Below are 23,986 nucleotides of genomic sequence, written 5' to 3' on the forward strand. Positions count from 1 at the left end.
CAAACCCTGGATCAGGGAGAGTGGTCCCTGCATCCACAGGTGTTTCACCAGCTGTGTCTCCGGTGGAGGACCATGTATGTGGACCCGTTCGCCTCCAGACAAAACAGGAAAGTTTCAAAGTTTGTTGCTCGGTCCAGAGATCCTCTAGCAGATGCAGTAGACACCCTGGTGGCTCCCTGGAGCCAGTACGGGCTACTTCATGCGTTTCCTCCTGTGAAACTTTATCTCGCCTGCTACGCAGGTTCAAGTTGGAGGGGATTCCGGTAATTCTGGTGGCTCCCGATTGGCCCCCGGAGATCCTGGTACGCCGATGTGATTTGGCTGAAGGTCGCAGGTTCGTGGATCCTTCCTCTGCGGGAAGATCTATCTCAGGGTCTGCTTTTCCATCCTGCTTTAGTCGCTGGCTTTAACAGCTTGGCTGTGTAGAGCAAGGTGTTAAAGGACAGTGGTCTGTCCGATTTTTCTGTGATCCCAGCTTTTTATAGATTGGCAGAGGTTCAACAATCTTAAAGCTTGGTGCACACAGTGAGATTATCTGGCTGGTGAATGATTGTTTCCACCCCACCCCAACTGTACGATCTGGTATCTTATGAGAAAATGTTTGTCCCTTCCGATAATTTCGGATGGACTGTCATGATTGGCTCTCAAAAGTGTACGAATGATCCAATTTATTGTACAATCGCTTCCAAAGCGGTATTTTTCACCGTTTTTTACTTTATTCAAATTTTTAACTTTTTTTATTAGAAAAATCTTCTTATTTTAACGCAATTCAATTAATCCTTTTTTGCTTATTTTTGTATTTTCTTTCAGGTTTTAAAATTCCCCTCTGGTGAACATGGGAGCGGGTGTTAAATGTGTCATCACTGGAGCGAACATTAAAGGTTGGTTAAAAGTGAATTTTGTCCAAAAAGGCGTCAGTTATTGATAGACACTTAACATCTGGATTATCTAGTATGTCTGTGTTTTTTTTTTTTTTTTTTTTTTTTTTTTTTTTTTTGTGTTTAACAGCAGGGAAGGGTTTTAACCTCTGTTAGGATTGTATTAACATTTGTGTATCTGAGAAGATTTTCCCTCAACTCCTGTCAGGACATCAAAAATTTCTCCATGGGCACAGACAAACCTGTTTTAGTAGGAGGGGAAGGGTTAGATCTTTTGACAGTGTTTTTGATGGCTGCACCTTTCTATCATTGGAGACCTGCACCTCCTATTATGCGTGTATTCAAAGGGGCAAATTGTTGGGTAAAATCTCTATATAATGGGGTTACAAACTGAGCTAAAAACCTGACGACCATTTTTACATTTCAAAGAAGTGCTTGGAAACCATGACAATTCGTAATATAATCTTGCATGGAGGCGATTCAATCTGTAGAAGTCACTGGTCCTGATAAGGCTGCTCTTAGAGGAGGGTGCCTCTATCTGGGGTACACAGAACTAGAATCCGGGTAATAAAATATCATAAGGCGTGTCAAACCAATAAAGGCGTTACAGTGCCTTGAAAAAGTATTTATACCCCTTGCGATTTTTCCACATTTTGTCATGTTACAACCCAAAACGTAAATGTATACTATTGGGATTTTTTGTGATAGACCAACACAAAGTGGAACATAATTGTAAAGTGGAAGAAAAAGGATAAATGGTTTTCAACATTTTTTACAAATAAAATATCAGTAAAGTGTGGCATGCATTTGTATTCAGCCCCCTTTACTCGGATACCTAAACTAAAATCTAGTGGAACCAATTGCCTTTGGAAAGTCACCTAATTAGTAAATGGCATCCACATGTGTGTAACTTAATTTAAGGAACCAATGCAGCTGTTCTGTGAAGCCCTCAGTTTGTGGTGGTGTTGTGCAGTCTTTCACCGCTCCCAGATTGTTTACCAAGGCTACGGTTCTGGGTTTAAGGGCCCAACGTGTTCCAGTTGTGGGGTACCTGGATTACCTGCTTTTCAGAGAGCAACCAGCTTAGACCTTGACATCAAGGGGTTGATTTACTAAAAACTGGAGAGTATGCATGGTAGCCAATCCCCTTATAACTACAGATTGTTCAATTTAAGCTTTGAAAATAAATAAAAATAGAAACTGACTGGTTTCTATGTAGATCTGTGCCAGATTTTGCACACTTCAATTTTAGTAAATCAACCCACAAGTGTCCATCAGATGGTTCAGGTCCTGAAAAGGTTTGGTTGGGTTTTGAACCTTAAACTTGCTAGTATTTGGGCTTAATCCTAGACACCTCACAAGCAAAAGTGCTGCTTCTCCAGGAGACATGTCTGTTTCTTTACTCCCAGGTGGGGGTCTGAGGTCTGTGGAAAGCCTATTTTATTCATGTGTGCATGAGGGTGTTGGGGAAGATGGTAGCTGCCTTTAATGCAGTTTTGTATGCCCAGTTTCTCTTTTGGGCTCTACAAATCAACAATGTTGTCAGTATGGGACAAATGTCAGGAGTCCTTGGATCTTCCAATGCACCTGACTCCCAAGATCAGGTCGGACCTAAAATGGTGTAACATGCATATGCTGGATGCCAGAATTCCTCTCCTTCTGATGTCTTGGAAGGTGCTGACAACGGATGCCAGATTGGGGAAGGTGTTCTGTAGAGCCTTTCAGTTTGGGGAGCATAAGATGCTGATCAGCATCCTGGAGCAGTGGCATATATAAGTAATTAAGGAGCAACCAGAAATTGTGCCAGTCAGGACTTTATTGGCCAGAACTTCTTTAGGTTTAAGCCTTCTCAGCTGTACACATTCCTGGTATGGAAATTGGAATACATATTGTCTGAGTTGTCAACTACTAAATCCAAGGGAGTGGGCCCTTCACTGGGAGGAGTTTGCAGAGATTTATCTGCTGAGGGGGCTTTGGATGTTAATCCCTTAGTGTCCAGCTTCAACAACAACCTGGGTTTCTTTTTTCTTCTTTTTTCTTTTTTCTTTTTTCTTTTTTCTTTTTTCTTTTCCGGATCCTAAAGAGAGAAAAGGGGAGGCACCCAAGAAAAGATGTGCTGTTTGTGGCAGGAAATTATCTTCTAGTTGGAAGAAAACACTTTTGTCAAGATTGCATAGATCACCTGTTTAAAGGAGAAACTATGCCGTTGTTCAAAAACTTTCTTGATTCCATAAAAAAAAGAGATGACTCAAACATTGCAATAATTCAAAGCACCGGCACAAGATGCCTGCAGTGGAGGCCCCTTACCCAGTACCACAAGTGCTGGCCTCCAACACAGCACCTGCTACGGCCGTACCTAGTCTGGTAATTCTGGAACAAGGTGCATTAGAAGAAATGCAAGACAGCGAAGAGTCAGAATCTGAACTAGAAGATGGGGAACTTCAACACAAAAAAACAAAGGTTGTTTCCTTTAGCAGAAACTAAGGAGCTTCTGAAAGCCATCTATGACACTTTAGAGCTAGATGAGGGGGGAGCAGAACAAAGTATTGTTGGTACATGATCGATTGTACGCAGGGCTACAAAGAAAACCAGCAAGGACCTTCCCCATTCACTCTTCTCTGACACAATCCTTCAGGAGTGGAAAGGAGCCAGAGAAAAGAGTATTCCTCCCCAGCAACCTGAAGCGGCGATTTTTCCTTTTAAGGAGGAAGATACTGCAATTTTGGATAAATGCCCCAAAATTGATGCTTAACTATCCAAAATATCAAAGTCTGAGTTATCTTTTTAAGATGCAGGATCCCTTAAGGATCCAATGGGTAGAAAAACAGAAGGGTATCTTAAAAGCGCCTGGGAAGCCTGCGCTGCAAATTTCAAACCCGCTCTAGCCCCCATTTGTGTAGCCCGTACAGTGAACCTATGACTTAAACTACTTTGCTCCCTCCTAGAAGGGAATACAGAAAAATAAGACATTTTAGATGCTCTTCCTACCCTAAATAAGGCAGTAGCATACATTGCCGACGCCTCAACCGAAGCAGTGCGGTTCACTGCCAGGTCCACAGCCCTCATAAATGAGGCAAGGAGAGCAGTCTGGTTAAAATCCTGGAATGCAGATCCTGCCTCAAAGTCCAGACTCTGTGCCCTACCCTTCTCCGGGGAGTTCCTTTTTGGCAAGGAACTCAATTCGGTCTTTGAGAGTTCGGCCAACAAGACAAAGGGATTCCTCATCTCTAGAAAACTGCAAGGGGGGGGAGGAGGAATTTTCGTGCCTTCAAGAGGCAACAAAGGTTAGACCAAGACAAATTAGACCAGAAGAGGGGATTGAACTACAAGAGGGGGAAAGGAAGAGGGGAGGTTTCCTCTTGAAACCCTCCCAGCCAAAACAAAAGCCTGAATGACTCAGGTGGCTGGGTGGGAGGATGACTGGGGTCCTTCTTCCCACAGTGGCACACAATCTCCAAAAACTAGTTTTATTCTTGATCTAGTAAAATCAGGATACAGAATAGAATCGATTGGCAAACCCCAAACAAAATTCATGGCAACAAACCTGCCCAGAGACAAAAAGAAGGCAAGGGCCATGTCTGCCCTTCAGGAGATGTTGGATCAAAAAGCAATCACTTGCATCTCTCCAAGCCAGAGACAGGGAGGGTTTTACACTCGCATCTTTCTCAGCTGTCAGGCAAGTACTGTCTTCTCCTGAATCAGAATAATTTCAACACATGTGAAATACAAGATTCAAAGTGGAATCAATTTTTTTCAACCAGAGGAGCCATCTCGGGGGTTCTGTGGGCTCCACTTCCCATGAGGCATCTGCACGCTTTAATGCGATCAGTCTGGAATGGGCAGAAGGAATCGCTTTCACTGATGGTGGAAATTCCTCCAGGAGTGAAGGCCTCAATCCAGTGGTGGTTAAGACAAGAGAACCTCAGTGGGACGCCTGTGGTCACAGCAAAATCCGGTCATAATCGCGATGGATGCAAGTGGAAGAGGTTAGGGAGCTCATATGAACGAGTAAATGGTCCAAGGCAGATGGGACAGTTGGTGGACCAGCCACTCATCCAACACCAAGGAGCTTAGTGCAGTAATGGAAGCTATGTTGTCCTTCAGCCCAACCATAAAAGGCATGTGGAAATAGTCTCCAACAACATCACAGCAGTCCGCTACATAAGCAATCAAGGACAGCAAGTCTTATAAGCATTGTGGAAGAGATCTTGATGTGGGCAGGGAAAATTCTGATGTCCTTAGTGACTGCACCTAAAGGGAGAACAAAACACCCTAGCAGATTTTCTAAGCAGGGAGGTATTGAATGAAACAGAATGATCCCTGAACCAGACAGTATTCAGTCATATCAATCACAGCAAGATGAGGAAATCTCCAAATCTGTTTGCCATGAGAAAGAACAGAAAAGTGTAAAGTGTAAAAATTTGTTTCTTTGCAAAGAGACCCACTCAGTTTGGGGCTGGACACCCAATCTCTGCTTTGTTAAACAGGACTGGCGCATTAGCCCTTATCCCCTAGATCCTCAAAGATTTGTTTCTGATCAGCAAGAGTGATATTCATAGCATCCTAGTGGCCGAAAGGGCTTGGTTCACAGGGTTACTAAAATCACTACTCCAAGAAGCTGCTTTCCTAGTAACCCTCGACCTAAAGGAAACTATCCTTCATGTCCCGATTCATCCCAGCCATCAAGCTTTTAAGATTTGCAATCAAGGAGGGGAGGACACTCAGTATTAAGCTCTCCTGTTCAGCATTTCATCAGCCCCGTGTATATTTCCAAGATTATACCGGAAGTCATGCAAGAGCTCAGATTGAGGGGGTCTAGATCGTGGATGTCTTCTTTTAGTCTATGGTCAGACTCGAGGTTCTCGCAGGCTTACAAATGACCGAACATTTCCTCACCCAGCTGAGGTGACAAATCAATTCAGAAAAGTCAAACCGAATTCCCTCTTAAAAGGCTACGTTCCTGGGCTACATAATCGACGCTACTGCACAAAAGATCATCCTACCAGAGGACAAGATAGCCAAACTGATCAATGTGGCAGAACAATTGAGCATCTCAAATCAAGGGAAACAAGGAGTCCTAATGTCCTTTTTTGGGGCTCATGTCGGCCTCAATCCCGGCAGTACAATAGGGCCAGTTACACATGGAAGCACTACAGTGCCACCTTTTTTAAACTGGGACAGAAATGTGAAATCATTGGGAAAAAATATTCCCATTCCCAAGTCTTCAGGAGGCCATTGGCATGGGGGATAAAGGACAACCTGGAGAAAAAGCAGACTTTGGCTCCTGCCAATTCAAGTTCGAGTTACCACAGATGTGAGTGCTACTGGATGGGGGACTCGTATAGGGCAACAGGCCAGACAAAACCTGGGAACCAGAGATGCCAAAAGTCTCAGACTTTTAAAGGATCTGCCGGCGGTGCTAAAAGCGCTACCTGCCTTCCAGGAGTCAATAGCGGGAAAGCATGTACAGATACTTTCAGACAATGTTACTACAGTGGCATATATCAACCGCCAAGGGGGCACCAGATCCAGACCCCTTATGAGAACAGCACACCACCTTCTCCCGTGTGCGGAAGTTCACTTACTATCGCTGACAGAGGTACACATCAAGGGTACGTACAACACCCTAGCGGATCTCATGGGCTGAAGACAGCTGGACCCAACAGAATAGGAACCGAACCACAGAATTTTTTTATTTTATACTTCCTCAGAGTGGGGCCTTCCGGAGGTTGAACTTTTTTGCCACAGCAAAAAAGGGACAAGGTAGTTATCCTAAAAAGAGGTAGACTCCCTAGGGCTCCCGTGGAGGCTTAAGCTAGGGTATGCCTTTCCTCCTGTACAACTTCTTAGGACAATCAGGAAGATTCGTATAGAGAAGGTAAGGGTGTTCCTACTAGCACCCTTTTGGCCAAAGATCTCGGTTTACGGCACTAGAAAAAAAAAATTGGCGGCAGAAGACCCTTGGCCTTTAGCGAACCAAGACTAACCTGCTGCAGTCGGGTGCGTGCCACCTACAACTTCAAACTTTGAAATTGACAGCGTGCATCTAGAACGGTGCATTTTACTGAATGGGGCTCTCTGCTAAAGTGGTGGAGATGCTCCTATATAAAACAGAAAACCAATAATGAGGAAGATATAAGGGAAGGTCTGGGAAAGTATGCAGAAAATATGCTACCCAAAAGACGTGCAAGGCTCGGGCACGATGTGGATTTTCTTCTCGAAGGGGCAGAAGCTGGCTTAGCGGTAAGCACGCTCAAAGTGCACACTGTTGCTTTCAGTCTTTCTGGATACACAGCTTAGCGGGAACGCTCTTAACTGTCCTTCAAGTCAGCCTGAGAATCTCCTCGCGTGTAAGCATTGAGGTAGCCCCATAGAACCTTTTCCTGGTGCTCAGAGCTCTAACTCAAGCCCCTTTTGAGCCACTCTCGGACACTTTGTTGAAATACCTGACAAAAAAGTAGCCCTATTCACTGCCATCACATCAGCTAGATGTGTAAGCGAACTTCAGGCCCTTCCTATAAAGGAACATTTTTTTTTTCACAATCTTTTCAGAAAACTAGTTCTCAGGACAGAAATTTGTTCCTCCCCAAAGTTGCTTTCCACCGGACACGAGAGGTCATATTACCATCCTTCTGCCAGTAGCCATCCAATCAAGAGGAGGCAGTGTTCTCAACTTTGGACGTTAGTGCGTCCTCCCAGTATCTGAAGCCACTAAACCCTTTTAGGAAAGCTCCAAAATCTTTTTGCTTTTTGTTTGGGGGCATTTACAAAGGAAAACCAGCATCCAAAAATTCCATAGATCGATGGATCGGCATGGTGATAAAAGCAGCTTATGCTGTTCAAAACCAAGTCAGTTGACCAAACCTGAAAGCTCTCCACGGGCTCAATTGCAACTTCCTGGGCACAGAAAGCTGGGGCCTCTATCGAGCAAATCTGCAGAGCAGCAATCTGGTCCAGTGATTCCACCTTTTTGTGAAGCACTAAAGGATTGATTTGGTCTCTGCCCAAGATCTGAACTTTTAGTCAAAAGGTCCTGCAGGTGGTAGTCCCACCCTAGGTATGAATCTGGGGTCTCATGTGACTGTTCTGGAGGATGACTGGGGAAAGCTAGAGTTATTACCTCATGAATCCTCCAGGACAGTAGACCCCCCCCCCCCCCACCCTTACTAATGGGAGATATCAAGTTCCATATATCAGAATGTTAGTATTTGGCAGCAAGGCAATCTTTGTTCAACTGAAGGGGCAGCCTAGGGTGGCCTTTTAAACTTGTGTTTCCTGCAGGAGGTGGAGCCTATCTTTCTCATCTGACCATCCTGGAGGATTCCCTGGAAAATAAGCTATTTTAATAACTAGCTTTCTTGGTCTATGCCTTTTTTTCTTTTTACTGCAGCTTCTTCTTGCCTGTTCACAGAATAAAGGTGGAGGACATTCCAATGATTCTGATAGCATCTGTTTGGCCAAGAAGAACTTTGCATGCGGACACTTTTTAAATCTTTTAGATAGACAGGCCCTTGAATCTTGATCTGGAATCTTTCATCCTGCTTTATGGTCCCTGGCTTTGATGGTATAGGCTTTGAAGCCCAAGTTCTGAGGGATAGGGGTGTTTTTTTTTATTTTTTTTGTCCCAATAAATCGTCTTCAAGTGATTGTAAACGATCACCTTGTAAAACAACCCATTCAGTTTAAAATGGAAATTAAAGGCAAAACATTTTTGTACAGATATAAAAACTTTTTTTTTTTTTTCCCTTCCCTTTTTGAGAAGTGATCACATTCCCTCTGTTCTTGGCTGCATAAAAGCTGGTGGGAGGAAAATCGGCAGCACACTGAGCTTCCCAGTGAATGGTTGTGGAGTGGGGTTGTGTCTGGACAAGTCTGATCAATGGAAGGGAGCACACCAAGTTCCCAGCATAGCTAAAGAACTGACCACGGTGTGCTCTTCTGCTGAGTGTAGTCAATTTTTAATAAGAAAGCAAGGGGAATAGAATGAACACCAGGGGGGATTTCACACAAAGGAAGCAATGCAAGGAACAGGATACTCTCTCATACAAGTACAGCAGGCACATATCAGGAATATAAAGTGTTGGGGTAACAAATGCTTTTAAGGCAAAGTCAGCCTCCAGAAAGGTATACCATTGTACATGGAAAGCTTATTTTGCCTGGTGTGAAGCTCGGGTGTTTCAACTGATAGTATAGCATGGGGTGAATTTTGGCTTTCTCTAGTTTGGCGTGGAGATGTCTCTGGCCCAAAGTGCCATCAAGGGGCAGTTTGCAGCCATGGCCATCTTGTTTTAGAGAACTATCGGGTCTTGTTCCCACTATTTTTTTTTTTTATTTATTTTTTTTTCTTTCTCTTCATGAGACCTCCATTTTAGGACTTTGTGTTACCATCTTTTTTGTTCGCAGTTTTATTGAAATTTCACAAGTATACAGGTCATAAACAAAGTGATTTCAACAATCATGTAATGTACAGTCCGGTCCATAAATATTGGGACATCTACACAATTCTAATCTTTTTGGCTCTATACACCACTACAATGGATTTGAAATGAAACAAACAAGATGTGCTTTAACTGCAGACTGTCAGCTTTAATTTGAGGGTATTTACATCCAAATCAGGTGAAAGGTGTAAGAATTACAACAGTTTGTATATGTGCCTCCCACTTTTTAAGGGACCAAAAGTAATGGGACAATTGGCTGCTCAGCTGTTCAATGGCCAGGTGTGTGTTATTCCCTCATTATCCCATTTAAAAGGAGAAGCAGATAAAAGGTCCAGAGTTCATTTCAAGTGTGCTATTTGCATTTGGAATCTGTTGCTGTCAACTCTCAATATGAGATCCAAAGAGCTGTCACTATCAGTGAAGCAAGCCGTCATTAGGCTGAAAACAAAACAAACCCATCAGAGATAGCAAAAACATTAGGTGTGGCCAAATCAACTGTTTGGAACATCCTTAAAAAGAGAGAACGCACCGGTGAACTCAGCAACACCAAAAGACCCGGAAGACCACAGAAAACAACTGTGGGGGGGGGGGGGGGTGACCGAAGAATTCTTTCCCTGGTGAAGAACCCTTCACAACAGTTGGCCTGATCAAGAACACTCTCCAGGAGGTAGGTGTATGTGTGTCAAATTCAACAATGAAGAGAAGACTTCACCAGTGTAAATAGAGGGTTCACCACAAGATGTAAACCATTGGTGAGCCTCAAAAACAGGAAGGCCAGATTAGAGTTTGCCAAACAACATCTAAAAAAGCCTTCACAGTTCTGGAACAACATCCTATGGACAGATGAGACCAAGATCAACTTGTACCAGAGTGATGGGAAGAAAAGAGTATGGAGAAGGAAAGGAACTGCTCATAATCCAAAGCATACCACCTCATCAGTGAAGCGTGGTGGTGGTGGTGTCATGGCGTGGGCATGTATGGCTGCCAATGGAATTGGTTCTCTTGTATTTATTGATGATGTGACTGCTGACAAAAGCAGCAGGATGAATTCTGAAGTGTTTCGGGCAATATCTGCTCATATTCAGCCAAATGCTTCAGAACTCATTGGACGGCGCTTCACAGTGCAGATGGACAATGACCCCAACCATACTGCGAAAGCAACCAAATAGTTTTTTAAAGGAAAGAGGTGGAATGTAATGCAATGGCCAAGTCAATCACCTGACCTGAATCCGATTTGAGCATGCATTTCACTTGCTGAAGGGAAAATGCCCCAAGAGCAAGTAGCAACTGAAGACAGTTGCAGTAGAGGCCTGGCAGAGCATCACCAGGGATGAAATCCAGCGTCTGGTGATGTCTATATGCGTTCCAGACTTCAGGCTGTAATTGACTGCAAAGGATTTGCAACCAAGTATTAAAAAGTGAAAGTTTGATTTATGATTGTTAATCTGTCCCATTACTTTTGGTCCCTTAAAAAGTGGGAGGCACATATACAAACTGTTGTAATTCCTACACCATTCACCTGATTTGAATGTAAATACCCTCAAATTAAAGCTGAAAGTCTACAGTTAAAGCACATCTTTGTTTCATTTCAAATCCATTGTGGTGGTGTATAGAGCCAAAAAGATTAGAATTGTGTCGATGTCCCAATATTTATGGACCTGACCTTGTATAACAACGGAATGAAACGGGCACCTTTTTTTTAAAACGGGGCAACTAGTAGTAGGACAACAAAAGGAACTCAACACATTGGAAACACATCCGGCTGGCCACATAACTGTGGTGTGTACATGGGTGAGTGCATAGAACGAGATGGATGAGGGGGGTGGTACTGTCGGCAAAAGCCAGCAGGTCAACTAAGGGTAGCGTACGGGTGAGGGCGTGGGTCGAACCATCCGCACCCCATTTGGGAACAAACTGTGTCGATTTGGGTGTCCCATCATCCCCTCCCCCCTTCCACCCCACGTTTTACCCCCCCATCTCCATATCTGTGTATTAAGGTTGTACATCATGGATGTGTTACTGTCTTTTTTGTCCTAATCAGAAGCATCTTAAAGAAATGTCACTCTTCGGATGAGGCTTGAGCTATTCAGTTTTATCTGAAGTTTACAGCATTGTTTTGTCAGCCTGTTTTTGAGTCCCTGTTTGTTCTGCCTCATATTCCTTGCAAGGGACATGCTGCTTCTTGACTCAAGATCTCTAGGTTGATTTGTCGGCTCATTTCTCAGCCCTTTGGTATTAAAGGTAAAGTTCCTCATTTCCTGGTCAGGACCCATTCCTCGAGGAGTATCAGTGCTTCCTGGATGATTCAGTATCAAGCTTTTGTTTATTGTTTGTAAAGCTGCTACCTGGTCTTTTCACAAGTTTTTTCACAAGATGTTCATGCCTCCTGCAGATGCCAGTTTTTGGCAGAAAGTCTTGCAGATGGCTTTGTAGCGGGTTCTTCCACCCCCCCCCCCCCCCAATTTTTTTTTTGGGCGTTTTGGGTTGCTCCAAAGCACTGAACAAGAGTGGTGGGCAACACACAAGTAGTCAGAAATATGAAGAATCCTGTGTTTTGTGACGTACGATTTTAAGAAATTGGAAGTTAAAGTGGAACCTCACTCTATCAATCTACATGGACTATTTCTAATCCTTATGCTGCTAGCATTAATAAATAGATAGGAATGCATATCCTATTTACTTGTTACACTTTTTTTTTATGCATTTCTCATTACTTCCTGGTTTCCATACCTCGGCACATGATGTCACATCCCAGGAGTCTTGAGTAGGGGAGGGAGGGTGCTCAGCCAATGCCTGAGACAGATTCAAGGAAGTAAATGATACATGAATCATCTGCCCTTACTCAAGATGGCCACGGCCAGAAATGCCAGGGTGCATTTATCAAAATTATTTCTCAGCAAATAATGGATGGAGACATGGATGAATGGGGGAGTTTGTTTTAAATACTAAAAATGAATGAAATGGCGTTTTTGGTTTGTGGTGCAGTTCTACTTTAACATCCAATTCTTGTAGTACAGAACTCTGTGATCTCCACCTTCACTTTCTGTATTCCCATTGGCTTGCTACAAATGTGAGGCTTAGCCGAGCTGGGAGGGGTTATGCCCCGACAGTGGATCATGTATGGGTGTTTGTTTTTTGCTTCAATCAATTCACCTGAAGATGGCAGCATAACTCAAGTAGTCATGTGTCCTTTCTCTCAGTTCAGGTTTCTTTTTAGGGTAAAAGAAGTGTTTACTTTTTCAGATGACGGGTCTTTTTATTGTCACAGCAGGTGGATTAGCTATTTTAGGTGGGCATATCCTGCTGATGTGTCTAACTTTTTTTTGTCTGCAAATACTAAATGGTGACTGTCTGTATATGTATGTTTTGGAGACTGGTCATTCCCCATAATTGTCCAAGAAATGCAAATTCGCATAAGGCTCCATGTACACGGGACGTTGTTAAAAGTCCCTTTGAATGCTGGAATTTTTAGGACGTTTGAAACGTCCGTTCGGTCGCGTTTGTACCAGCGTTTAGCGGCGTTTGCGGGCGTTTGCGTTTAGAAGCGTTCCTAGAGGTCAAATAAAATTTTTCCCCTTTAAAATGGAAAAACGCGAACGCTAAACGCGGGTCATCGCGTTCGGACGCGTTTGTGCGTTTGAAACGCCGGGAAACACACGTTCGAACGCAAATAATTGCGTTCTAAAAACAGTCCCTGAACACAACTGCCTGCAAATGACTGTAAACGACCTTGTGTACATGGACAGATAAGATAAAATGTAGGTGGGTTCAGGAGCTTCTGAAAAAAAACGCCCAACTGCTCCTAAACGGCCATTTCCAGCGTTCCGTGTACATGGAGCCTTAGGTGAAAGTGTCTGTGTCTATGGTGCAGGGGGATGCAATCCCCAGACAGAAAGGGTGATATATTGGTCATTACTGTCACTGCAACAATGATCAAGATCATTTTCTTCTGGCAATACACTACAAAGTAAAAGTAATCCTAGGGGCTGCAGAGCTGCTGGATTGCTTTTACAGGCGTCTGAAGGGGGTCCCACTGCCTTTACTGGGCGCTCCTGTGCAATTGGGGAGCCCGGTAAGGATGCAACCAGCAACACCTGCTTCCTGGGACACAGTTGAAAGGAACTGATGTTGTTCCTCCCACTGTGTGTTGTCAGAAACCAGTAGTGAGGAGGATTCTGTCACTTCCAGTTTCTGTCACATGTAAACAAGTCGTTACTGGCTTCAACAAAAATCTGATCAAACAGATCTCGGCTTGAGCAGATGTTTTGGAGGTTAAAGGAGAGATATATGGGGTATAACAGACCCCAGATCTCTCCATAATGAGGACCTGTCATGGTTTAGACAGACATTAGATTGTTCCCAAATCCAACCGTATCAGCTTACCAATTTGTCTTTAGGCCCTTTTTTAAAAAAAAAAAAAAAAAAAAAAATTTAAAATACTGAGTTAACAGCCACCCAAAATGAAATGTTTTCAGGACGGTCATGTAATCTATGAAGCTGATGTGTAATTTTATTTATTTTTAGCCCTTGGCCGTGCTATTCACTCCCTCTCAAGAATCGGAGAAGAGCTATATTTTGAGTCTTTGGATGATGGGGTAAGAAGTGCATACATTTTGAAAAGTATTCAACACTCTTGTTCCTCATAAAATCCTTGGGAGCCATGTATGTCTTTCATTAATGTGTGAATGTTGCACCTGCTTTGTAGCACGAGTACAGTTCTTGCATACACATTAGTCACTCTGTCACTTAAATTGATGTTTCAACAGAAGTTACCTGTAAAAGCTTCCTGAAGCTTTGAATTCTGCTTTAAGAGGTAAATTGTCTCACAAAGTTTGTTTGGCAACTGCTATTTCAGGAGTTGGTCTCCTATGTCCCCATTTGCGCTCAGTCATTCAATACTGTGCCCTGTAGTGCTATAGGGGTCGGTGGGAGGAACCACTGAGTGTAAGGGGCCATTGAAATGAATGGAATTTTGCTTGTTGGGCGTTTTGAGACTTTAGGTATGAGCGTTTTACGAGCTGAAAAATACTCAGGTGTGAACAGGGCCTAAGGAAGCTTAATACTTTTAACTTGCTAAATGAATTTACCACCACTTATGAAAATTATTTTTATTCTGTCATCAGCTCTGCTTGCGTTCAGTCAACTCATCAAGATCGGCTTATGCCTGCTTCAATTTTACACCACTCTTCTTCCACAGTTTTGAGGTCACTGGGGGATCCTGCCACTGCAAGATCTACATGAAGGTAATCATTGTCCAAAAAACTTTACATTCAGCAAGTGTTAATTGCTTACACTCTGTTTTGGGCCATGTATATACACATTCACTAGCATATAGTGCGTATACTCTGTAGGGAGTAACATGAAGGAGTTTGCATACGCCTCAGAAACCCCTTTTTTCCCTATCGTCCCTCGACAGACACAGCCTGCTGCCCCCTGCAGGAATAGTCTAGGCAGTACAAAAATTTCACATGTAAATGCCCACGGGGCTGTCCCCGCAGGCATAACCCACCCATACTCAGCTCAGCAAACCAGTTTTTCTGCCTAGAGAAGGAGTAGGACCTAGGTTTCCTGCTGGGACTCCGGTCTCAGTTTTTTTTTATTCTTTTCAGAATATTTTATTTTATTTCTCTTTACTCGATTGCTAGCTAGTGTCAGGGGGATTCTCCTGGTGATCTAAAAGCAATGCCGACTGGGGCTTCACACTGGAAAATCTAGATCCTTACGGTCCCCCCCAGCCTGGCCTAGCAGATTATAGTCCTGCACTAGCCTCGCCACGACAGTGCACATTTCCAGATGGGGACGAGCCTGCGAGCGATTGCCTCGCTGGGACGCGACGACCTGGAACGCCCTGAGTCGCAGCGTACCCCTCAGCTGGCAGCACCCCCACTTCGGGTGGGAGGAGGTCTGCCCGGTGCGGAGCCCACCCGGTCCATGGTATGGTGAGTAAATGTGGCCCCTTCCCCATTGTGGCCTTGGGGGGGATGTAGGCCTACTACTGGAGATGATAGGACCTGTACCTCCTAAAAGATTCCCCTGGCCTGCCTGGTACCCGGCCTTCGTGCCTGTCTCCCTCTCTCGCAGGGGCTATGTGACTAGGGGCACCTGTCTCCTTGAGGGGGTAGAATCATACCTTGTGGATTGCTGGGTCTTGTTGTGGATCCATAAGTGTGGGCATCTTAAGTGGACAGTGTACAGTTTTTCCCCATTGACTTGTATGGGGCAGCCATTTTCCCATTTTCCCTATTGTACTGTATTGGCAACCTTTTTTGTGTGGTCCTCTGTACTGCACTAAGCAGCGTGACCTTTTACATCCAGGCTTGATCACTTCCTGTGCTTCTGCTTCATGCTGCTAGCTGAGGTCATTTCCTGTCTCTCCTACATGTGCTGAGGATGATCAGGAGGGTTTTCTCTGGTGGTGATACAGTACTGGGGTCTTTGCGGGCATATCCCTGCACACTCTGCTGTTAGTGTATTTTAAAGGGGGACTCTGCAGACCGCTGCGATCAGTGCTTTTAAAGCGACAGTATTCTGTTTTTTGGTAACTTTTTAATTACAGAGTCCCAGGTTGTGAATTCACCCTCAGACCCACTCTGTGCGACTCCCGGACAGTCCGAACCGCAGTCGCTGGCCACAATTTCAGCAGCTCTGGAAAGCCTGGCAACCAAAGTTGATTTGTCATGAAAAAGGTTAAAAGCCGAAAACGGCCGATGCTTTCTCCATCTTTGGTGGTGTCCTCTGATTCAGAGGCTGATGTGGTTGCCCCGGACACCACCCTACCTGAAGGGTCGCTGTCCTCGCAGTCGGATGGTGAAGAGGACCTGTCTTCAGCTGCAGCGCGGGAACGCGCTTTGGTGGAAGCCCTAAATATTTCAGTGTGGGAAACGTTAAAATTGGCTGATGAGCCCACGCCGGCAGGGACGTCGGTGGCTTTTGGCTCCTGCAAGACTGCAAAGTCTGGCAAGGTTTTCCCTTGTCCTGACACCTTTCATGATATTGTGAATGACCAATGGCGGCGCATTAAGCACGTGCTAGTGGTGCCAAAATGCTTTAAACGCCGGTATCCTTTTGCTGATACGGTTTCCAACCGTTGGAAGGTTCCATCTAAAGTTGACCACCCTGTTTCCAGATTGACTGACTAAATCTCCTATTGTGTCTCTGGAAGATTCCCTGGTTTTTACAGATCCGGTGGACAGGCGGGTGGAATCCCTTTCCCGAAGACACGCCAATCCAGAGCTGCAGACAAATCCTCGTCTGCATGAAGGGGTGCCCTCACCCGATTATGGGGTGGGGGGACGTCTTGGTTTCTTTCTGGAACCATAGACTTCCTTGTTTCAGGACAAATAGGTTCACAAACTGATCCGATCAGGGTACAAGATCGAATTCCGGTCTCGACCGTCGGACAGATTCTTCCTGTCCAGTCTGCGCCTATCTCAGACAGTTTAAAGGATCTCCGAGGGGTGGTACAAGATCTGCTGTCGCAAAGGGGGGATTGTGACCGTTCCCTCTCTGGAACGTTTTAAAGGGTTTTATTCAAACCTGTTTACTTTGACCCGGAAGGAAGGCAAAGTGCGTCCAATCCCAGATCTTAAGGCTTTGAACCGCTTTGTGCGGTATAGAGGTTTCGAATGGAGTCCATTCGTACGGTAGTGGCGTCCCTACACCAGGGAGACTTTTTGGCCTCCATAGATATCAAGGACGCATATTTACACATCCCTATCTATGCTGGGCACCAGCGTTTTCTCCACTTCACTATAGGAGAGGAGTTTTGTCAATTTGTGGCGTTACCCTTTGGTCTCGCCTCCACCCCCAGGGTCTTTACTAAGGTGCTGGAGCCGGTGTTGGCATTACTGTGCCAACTGGGGATTTCGGTACTGGGGTACCTGGACGATCTCCTATTAAGGGTGGACTCACTCAGCCCTGTTGGTAGACTTGACTGTCACTGTCCGAACACTGCAAGAGTTCGGTTGGAACATCAATTTAAAAAAATCTGCCCTGATATCTTCAATGAGACTGGATTATCTGGGCCTGACTCTGGACTCCGCTTTGGTGAGGGTCTTTCTTCCCCTGGACAAGTTGCAAAAATTGTAGTGGATGATCCGATTGTTGGCAAACAATCTGTCCTCTCTGCGGACTTGCATGCGGGCCTTGGGTCTGATGGTACCAACCTTTTGAGGCAGTTCCGTTTGCTCAGTTTCACACGAGACCCTTGCAAAAGGAGATTCTCGTAAAATGGAACAAGGATCCAAAATCCTTGGATACTTTGATTCGGTTGAGTCGCAACACAGTCTGCTCTTCTGTGGTGGCTTCACTCGTCAGCACTTCGTCAAGGCAAGTCCTTCCTGCTATTGCATTGGACGGTGGTTACCATGGACGCCAGCCTGTCTGGCCGGGGGGGGAGTGCTGGGGAAACTCTGTGCCCAGGGATCCTGAACAGTGGAAGAGTCCAAGCTGCCGATATAAATAGCTTGGAGCTCAGAGCGATAAAGCTTTGCCGAAGTCATTGAACGGCTCGTCTGCAAGGTTGCCCGGTCTGGATTCAATGGGACAATGGCACTTCTGTGGTGTACATCAATCATCAACTGGGCACCAAGAGTGTCTTGGCGTTCCGGAAGGTGGCTGAGATTCTGGATTGGGTGGAGAAGTTTGTCCCACCTCTTTTTGCTGTGCACATCCCAGGGGTGGAGAACTGGCAGACCTGATTCGTCCGGTGTTGGATCAGGAGTGGTCCCTGCACCCGGAGGGGTTTCACCTCCTGTGTCCGGTGGGGGACACCCGATGTTAACCGGTTTGCTTCTCGACTCAACAAGAAGGTTCAGAGGTTTTTTTGCCAGGTCAAGGGATCCTCTGGCCGATGCCACAGAGGCACTGGTGGCTCCTTGGGGTCAGTTTTGGCTGATCTATGCGTTCCCTCCGCTGAAACTCCTGCCAAAGCTGCTGCGCAGAATAGAGGCGGAAGGGATTCCGGTCATTCTAGTGGCCCCAGACTGGCCTTGCTGGTCTTGGTACGCCGATGCTCCTTGGAGGTTTCCTCTCAGGGAAGATCTGCTGTCTCGAGGGCCGATCTTCCATCCTGTTTTACAGTCGCTGGCTTTAACGGCATGGCTGTTGAAAGCCAGGTATTGAAGGATAGAGGTCTTTCTGACTCTGTGATTCCTACACTGTTGAAGGCCAGGAAGTCTACTTCCAGGAAGATCTATCATCGTACGTGAAAATTGTACATTTCATGGTGTGAAATCGTTGAAAGCGCACCGACGCTTGTTTTCAGGTAGCTAGAGTTTTGACTTTTCTTCAAAAAGGGGTTGAACAGCGTTTGGCTTTGGGTATTATCAAAGGCCAAGTGTCATCTTTGGCTGTGTTTTTCCAACGTCCTTTAGCTGCGCATTACCTGATTCGCACTTTTATTCAGGGGGTGCGTCATGGCGCCTCCGAGGCGATCCCTGTTTCCTCCCTGGGTTCTGAATTTGGTGTTTATTGATTCTTCAAAAACCTCCTTTTGAGATTCCCCTGCTTACATTATCTCAGAAGGTTGCCTTTTTGGTGGCTATCACTTCTGCCTGCAGGGTGTCTGAACTGGTGGCATTGTCTTGCCGTTCACCTTTCTCTGGTGGTCCACAGAGATAAAGTGGTACTTCGACCTAATTAGTCGTTTCTTCCTAAGGTGGTTTCTGATTTCCATTTGAATAAAGACATTGTGCTGCCTTCACTCTGTCCTACGCCCTAGCATCCCAAGGAAATTGGTTTGCAATCTTTGGATGTGGTTTGGGCAATTTAAGAATCTTTCAGGAAATCACACTTTGTCCTTACCGAAGGACCTCAACGGATTGGCTGCGTCTGCTGTGACCAAATCCAGTTGGATGAAGCTCATCATTCAGGCTTATTCACTGAAGGGTCAGGTTCCTCCTTTCCCGGTGAAGGCGCATTCTACGAGAGCGCTGAGTGCCTTTTAGGCACTTCGCCATCAGGCGTCAGTGATGCACGTTTGCAAGGCGACAACTTGGTTGTCAGTGCACACATTTACAAAATTCTACAAGGTAGATGTGTTGGCATTGGCATCTTCGGATGCTTCTTTTTGGCCGCAAGGTTTTGCAGGCTGCTGTTTCTTAAAACTTTTTTTTTTTTTTTTTTTTTTTTTCTAGGTGAGCTCCAGTTGTTCCTGGTTGAGCTCCTTGTTACCTGGTTGGCTACGTTTTAGCCTTTGGGGAATTGCGTTCTTCTTTGCGTTTTTTTTGTTTTTGTCACTCCTCATGAAAATACTGCTTTGGGACATCCCAATGACTAAGAAGATATGAAGCTGCGACGCAGCACCCGCCCCTCTAATTATGAGTGGAATTGGGTTGTTGTCTAAACACTGCTTGCAACGGAACTGAGAGCTGTAGCAGAGTGTGGGGGGTTATGCCTGCAGAGACCGCTCTATAGGCGTGGTGAAAGCTTTTTCCTGCCTAGTGTCCTGTTCCTGAAGGGAGAAGCATAACCCAATGGCTAAGAAGATATGAAGCTGCGTCTGTCAATGAACTTTAGAGAAAAGGATTTTACGGTAAGTCAAAAAATTTTTTTTTAAGCTGAACTATTGTCAAAAACATTATACTTGTTAGTAGCTTTTATTTTAAGTCCCTCCCCCCCCTGTTTTTCCTTGTGACAGTCAGTGGTTAGTGTCTTCCGCTCCTTGCCATCACTGGAGAAGACTGTGGAGAAATGCCTTATAAGTCTGAACACCGACAATAGTCGTTTGGTGATCCAGCTGCTCTGCAAATATGGTTAGTATCTTTCTATGTATACATGAAAATATGGAGTTTGTGTTTTTTTTTTTTTTTTTTTTTTTTTTTAATTTTTGTGCTTGAATTATTGAAATTTGTGGAGATGATATGACCATTTTTATTCCTAGCAGAGTAGGGAAAAACAGGAAATAAGAAGCAGATTGTGGATCCCTGACTGGAGTCGGTCATCTTGTGGCTTAGCTGACTCTTTGGTGTTTGCAAGACTCCCTTTACACCTTCTCCTCCAGCACTCAGCTTCTTGTGGAGGGCAGTGCTCCCTGAGTTCTGATTAGGATGTTTCAGATTAGGTAGCAGGGGTTCTCCCCTCTACTAAGCCAACAGGTTTTTCTGCCAGATAATTTCTGTTTTTTTCTGTCTTCCAAAGGGATTAGGATTTATATAGGTTTTAATCCTTATCCCTCTGTTATTGCAGTTTCTAAGGATATAGGACCACTTCCTTGCATGTATTACCTTTTTGGTTTGATTATGAAAACGTAAGGTCCCCTCTCCAAGCACCCCATTCTGTTTTAAAGGGGGTCAGAAGCTTTAAATCAATCTTGTTTTATTTCTTCTGAGCCTTCTGACATTACTGAGACCTGAGAAGAATCGGGCCCTGCAAGCCTTTCTCCATAGTCGTCTATTACCCCTGCACCCCCTCCATGTTAACCTGCGGACAGGTCGAACCCTATGCTGTCAGTTAGTGTAGCTTTAAAGATGTTCATATGTGTACTGTGCAAGGTGACAGATAATGTTCTAATCTCCTTAGGGAGCCTTGGAAACCTTTCCCATCTTCCCGCCTCTTCTATTGATTCCTTTTGAACACCATTTTGGAACCCTACTTGGCCCCTGGGTGTATCCCACTGTGGAACCTTGCTGGACTCTCGTATGTATCTGGCACTGCTAACATGTTGTGGGTGGAGTCCTCCTCCTGTTGATTCTTCTTTACCCCTGAATGAGACGGAGGTAGCCCAGATAGGAAGATTAGTGAGTCAGCGCTGCCCTTTATCTAACATACTGTGTAATAAAATTATACATATAATAAAGTGCACGGGTGCAAATCTAATTACCGTCTGTATGGATCCTAATAAAAATCATAAACAAGCAATTGAATATCTTTAACAAAATAAAATGATACTTTCTAAGTAATCAAAGTGCTGGTTGTGCTTTTCAATCAAAAAATAACCAATGAATAAATATATAAATATACGCTGAAAAAAGTCCTTCAATAAATCAGTTGATGGTGAACAAAAGGTGCTTCAGTGCAGTATTCACACAAAAAGTGCTGGTGCTCCCCTTGGGTGACCCCACTCACCAGAAAGATTTTGATACCGTGCCTTGTATTTGGATATGGCAATAGCTGGATAATCCCACACTGATTCTATATCTCTACAGGGTTACTGGTAATATCGCTGGCTGTGTATTTCCTTGTTTCAAGAAACTCTTAACTCGTTTCAACAATTATATCCTGTGAAGGGAAGCTTTCAGTGCTGCACTGTGAGCTTGGGGGCACTTCCATCTTCACCTTAAAGTGGAGTTCCAGCCTCCAAAACTAAAATTTAGTAACAAATTACTGGTGCTTCCAGCGTACCAGTCTGTACACGCAAAGGACTCCTCACCGATGGTCTTGTTCGTATGAGTAAGGGCTTATTTGTGTGAATACCGCACTAAAGCACCTTTTGTTCACCATCAACTGATTTTTTTCCAATTTAAATTTTTTATTTTATTTGCATATAAAATTTACAAAAGTCTCACATAATTAAGGAAATAAACAACATTCAATAATTATAAACTTTATATTGCTTTTCCCTTTAATTACCCCTAACCCCTGCCCTCCCTCCCTTCTGCTCCCTTCCCTTCCCTTATGCCTTCTTCCTCCTATTATCCCCGGCTAGCAATGTTTAAAATGTCGATATACTTGATTGATTTTTTTAAAATGTATTCATTTTCCCCATTTTTTTTTTTTTCATATTTATTGGAATTTCCTCTTGAGAATTGCTTGTATATTCCAAATGAAAGATATTATTTATCTTATCACACCAGTCCTTTAATTTTGGGCTGTCCACCTCTCTCCACTTTTTCAGTATTGTACCCTTTGCTGCGTTTTAATAAAATTGGAACCAGTGTTTTTATATTTTTTTTTTTTTTTTAGAGGCATTGTTGTTTTATGGAATAGACATGCCCAAGGGTCGCTTGGAATCATTTTTCCTGTAATTTCACCAATAAGTAGTCGGACCTTAGTCCAAAATTCTCTAATCTTTGGGCAGTCCCAGAACATGTGATACATTGTTCCGGTACTTCCACACTCCCGCCAACATATATCTGTTTTATCCGATTGATATTTATTTATTCTGGTGTGATATACCATCTTAACAGACATTTATAATTTAATTCTGTTGTACTAACATCTATGGCTACTGATCCGACCACCTTCAATACTACCTCCAATTGTTTTGACAATTGTGTCCCTATTTCTTTCTCCCATTTTACCATGAATGGAAGGTTCTCCAAACTGTGCCACTCTGTCAGCATTTTATATATTTGTGATACTCCATGTTTTTGGGTGGATATATAACTTAATTTCTCAATAATATTAAGATTTTTTTTTTTTCCGATCGTATTGGTTGTGGCAATGACTTTATAAAGTGGCTCAGTTGGAGATATCTCCATTCATCTAATTTCATATTTTTATTATTTTGTTTTAAATTTTGAAGTGTATTAATGTGACCTTTTGTGAAGTATATCTTTTAATTGAGTGTTTCCGATCCATTTTCCAAATTTTTCCTTGTTCCCTGGTGGGAAGTATTTTGTGCCATTTAGTGATATCATTGGTGAATTATATTCCCATTTCAATTGTTTATTTATCCTATCCCATACTTTATAGACTACCCTAGTTAATTCATGTGCTCCTTGTGATTCTCTGTATTTTGGTGGTATCCATATAGTTTTATGTAAGTGGGTGTTATTTTGTGCGCATTCAATCTCTACCCATCTTTTCCTCCTGATTTCTTTTGTCCAATCTATCATCAACTGATTTAGTGAAGGACTTTTTTCATTGTATATTTAAATATTTATTCATTGGTTATTTTTTGATTGAAAAGCACAACCAGCACTTTGATTACTTAGAAAGTATCATTTTATTTTGTTAAAGATATTTAATTGCTTGTTTATGGATTTTTATTAGGATCCATACAGATGGTAATTAGATTTGCACCCGTACACTTTATTATATGTATAATTTTATTACACAATATGTTCGATAAAAAAGGGCAGCACTGACTCTCTAATCTTTTTATTTTAAAGGCACTATACCTTAGTCAGCAGCAGCCTTTTTTGGATTAATTTTCACGTTTTGATTAATTTACACTACTGGTTGAGAGGAGATCCATAAGCGCTTGGACCCCCCCCCCCTTTTTTTTTTTTCATTCAGCCCAGATACAACCTTGCATTAATAAACAAAACCTTGAGGGCCTCAATCAGGCTGTTCTTGAGGTTTGCTTTATTCTTCCTCTTTGGATTGGGGCTCTGCCACAGAGCAGCTTCTTCAATCAAAAACCCTATTCCATGGTCATTCCAAACCATTGAGAATTTGACATTCTTTTTCAAAGAACCGAAATGATTTCCTCAGAAACAATTGTGGAACCTTTTTGGATTTTACAGAACTCAGATTTAGTTTCTATCCATCTCAAGAAATTCCACCTTAAGTTCCTCCCTCGAGTTGGTGGTAGCTTCCTTGGACTTGGAATTATTTTTGGTGTCCATGGATGAACTCCATGTCCCAGTCTTTCTGCCTCACCAGTGTTAACTCTTGGTTGTGGTCCTGGCATTTATGGGCCATACACACTATAAGATTTTCTGAAGATTTTTTTCCTTTAGACTTCACAAAACCATATAATATGAGGTCAAACCTAAACACTTT

The 23,986-nt window shown here is 43.7% G+C and overlaps 1 protein-coding gene across 1 annotated transcript in view; it reads left to right on the forward strand.

Moving 5' to 3' along the window:
• Positions 1-803: 803 nt before the first annotated feature.
• The window catches only part of RAD9A (RAD9 checkpoint clamp component A), a 154,000-nt gene continuing 130,817 nt past the window's right edge, over positions 804-23,986 (forward strand). The window contains exons 1-4 of the mRNA XM_082268221.1: positions 804-881; positions 13,841-13,911; positions 14,440-14,559; positions 19,956-20,070. Coding sequence (XP_082124347.1) covers positions 836-881; positions 13,841-13,911; positions 14,440-14,559; positions 19,956-20,070 — 352 coding nt within the window. The 5' untranslated portion in view covers positions 804-835. The remainder of the gene's footprint in view (positions 882-13,840; positions 13,912-14,439; positions 14,560-19,955; positions 20,071-23,986) is intronic.

The sequence above is a fragment of the Pelophylax lessonae genome (genome assembly GCF_965119305.1).
Source record: "Pelophylax lessonae genome assembly, chromosome: 9".
Lineage (NCBI taxonomy): Eukaryota > Metazoa > Chordata > Amphibia > Anura > Ranidae > Pelophylax > Pelophylax lessonae.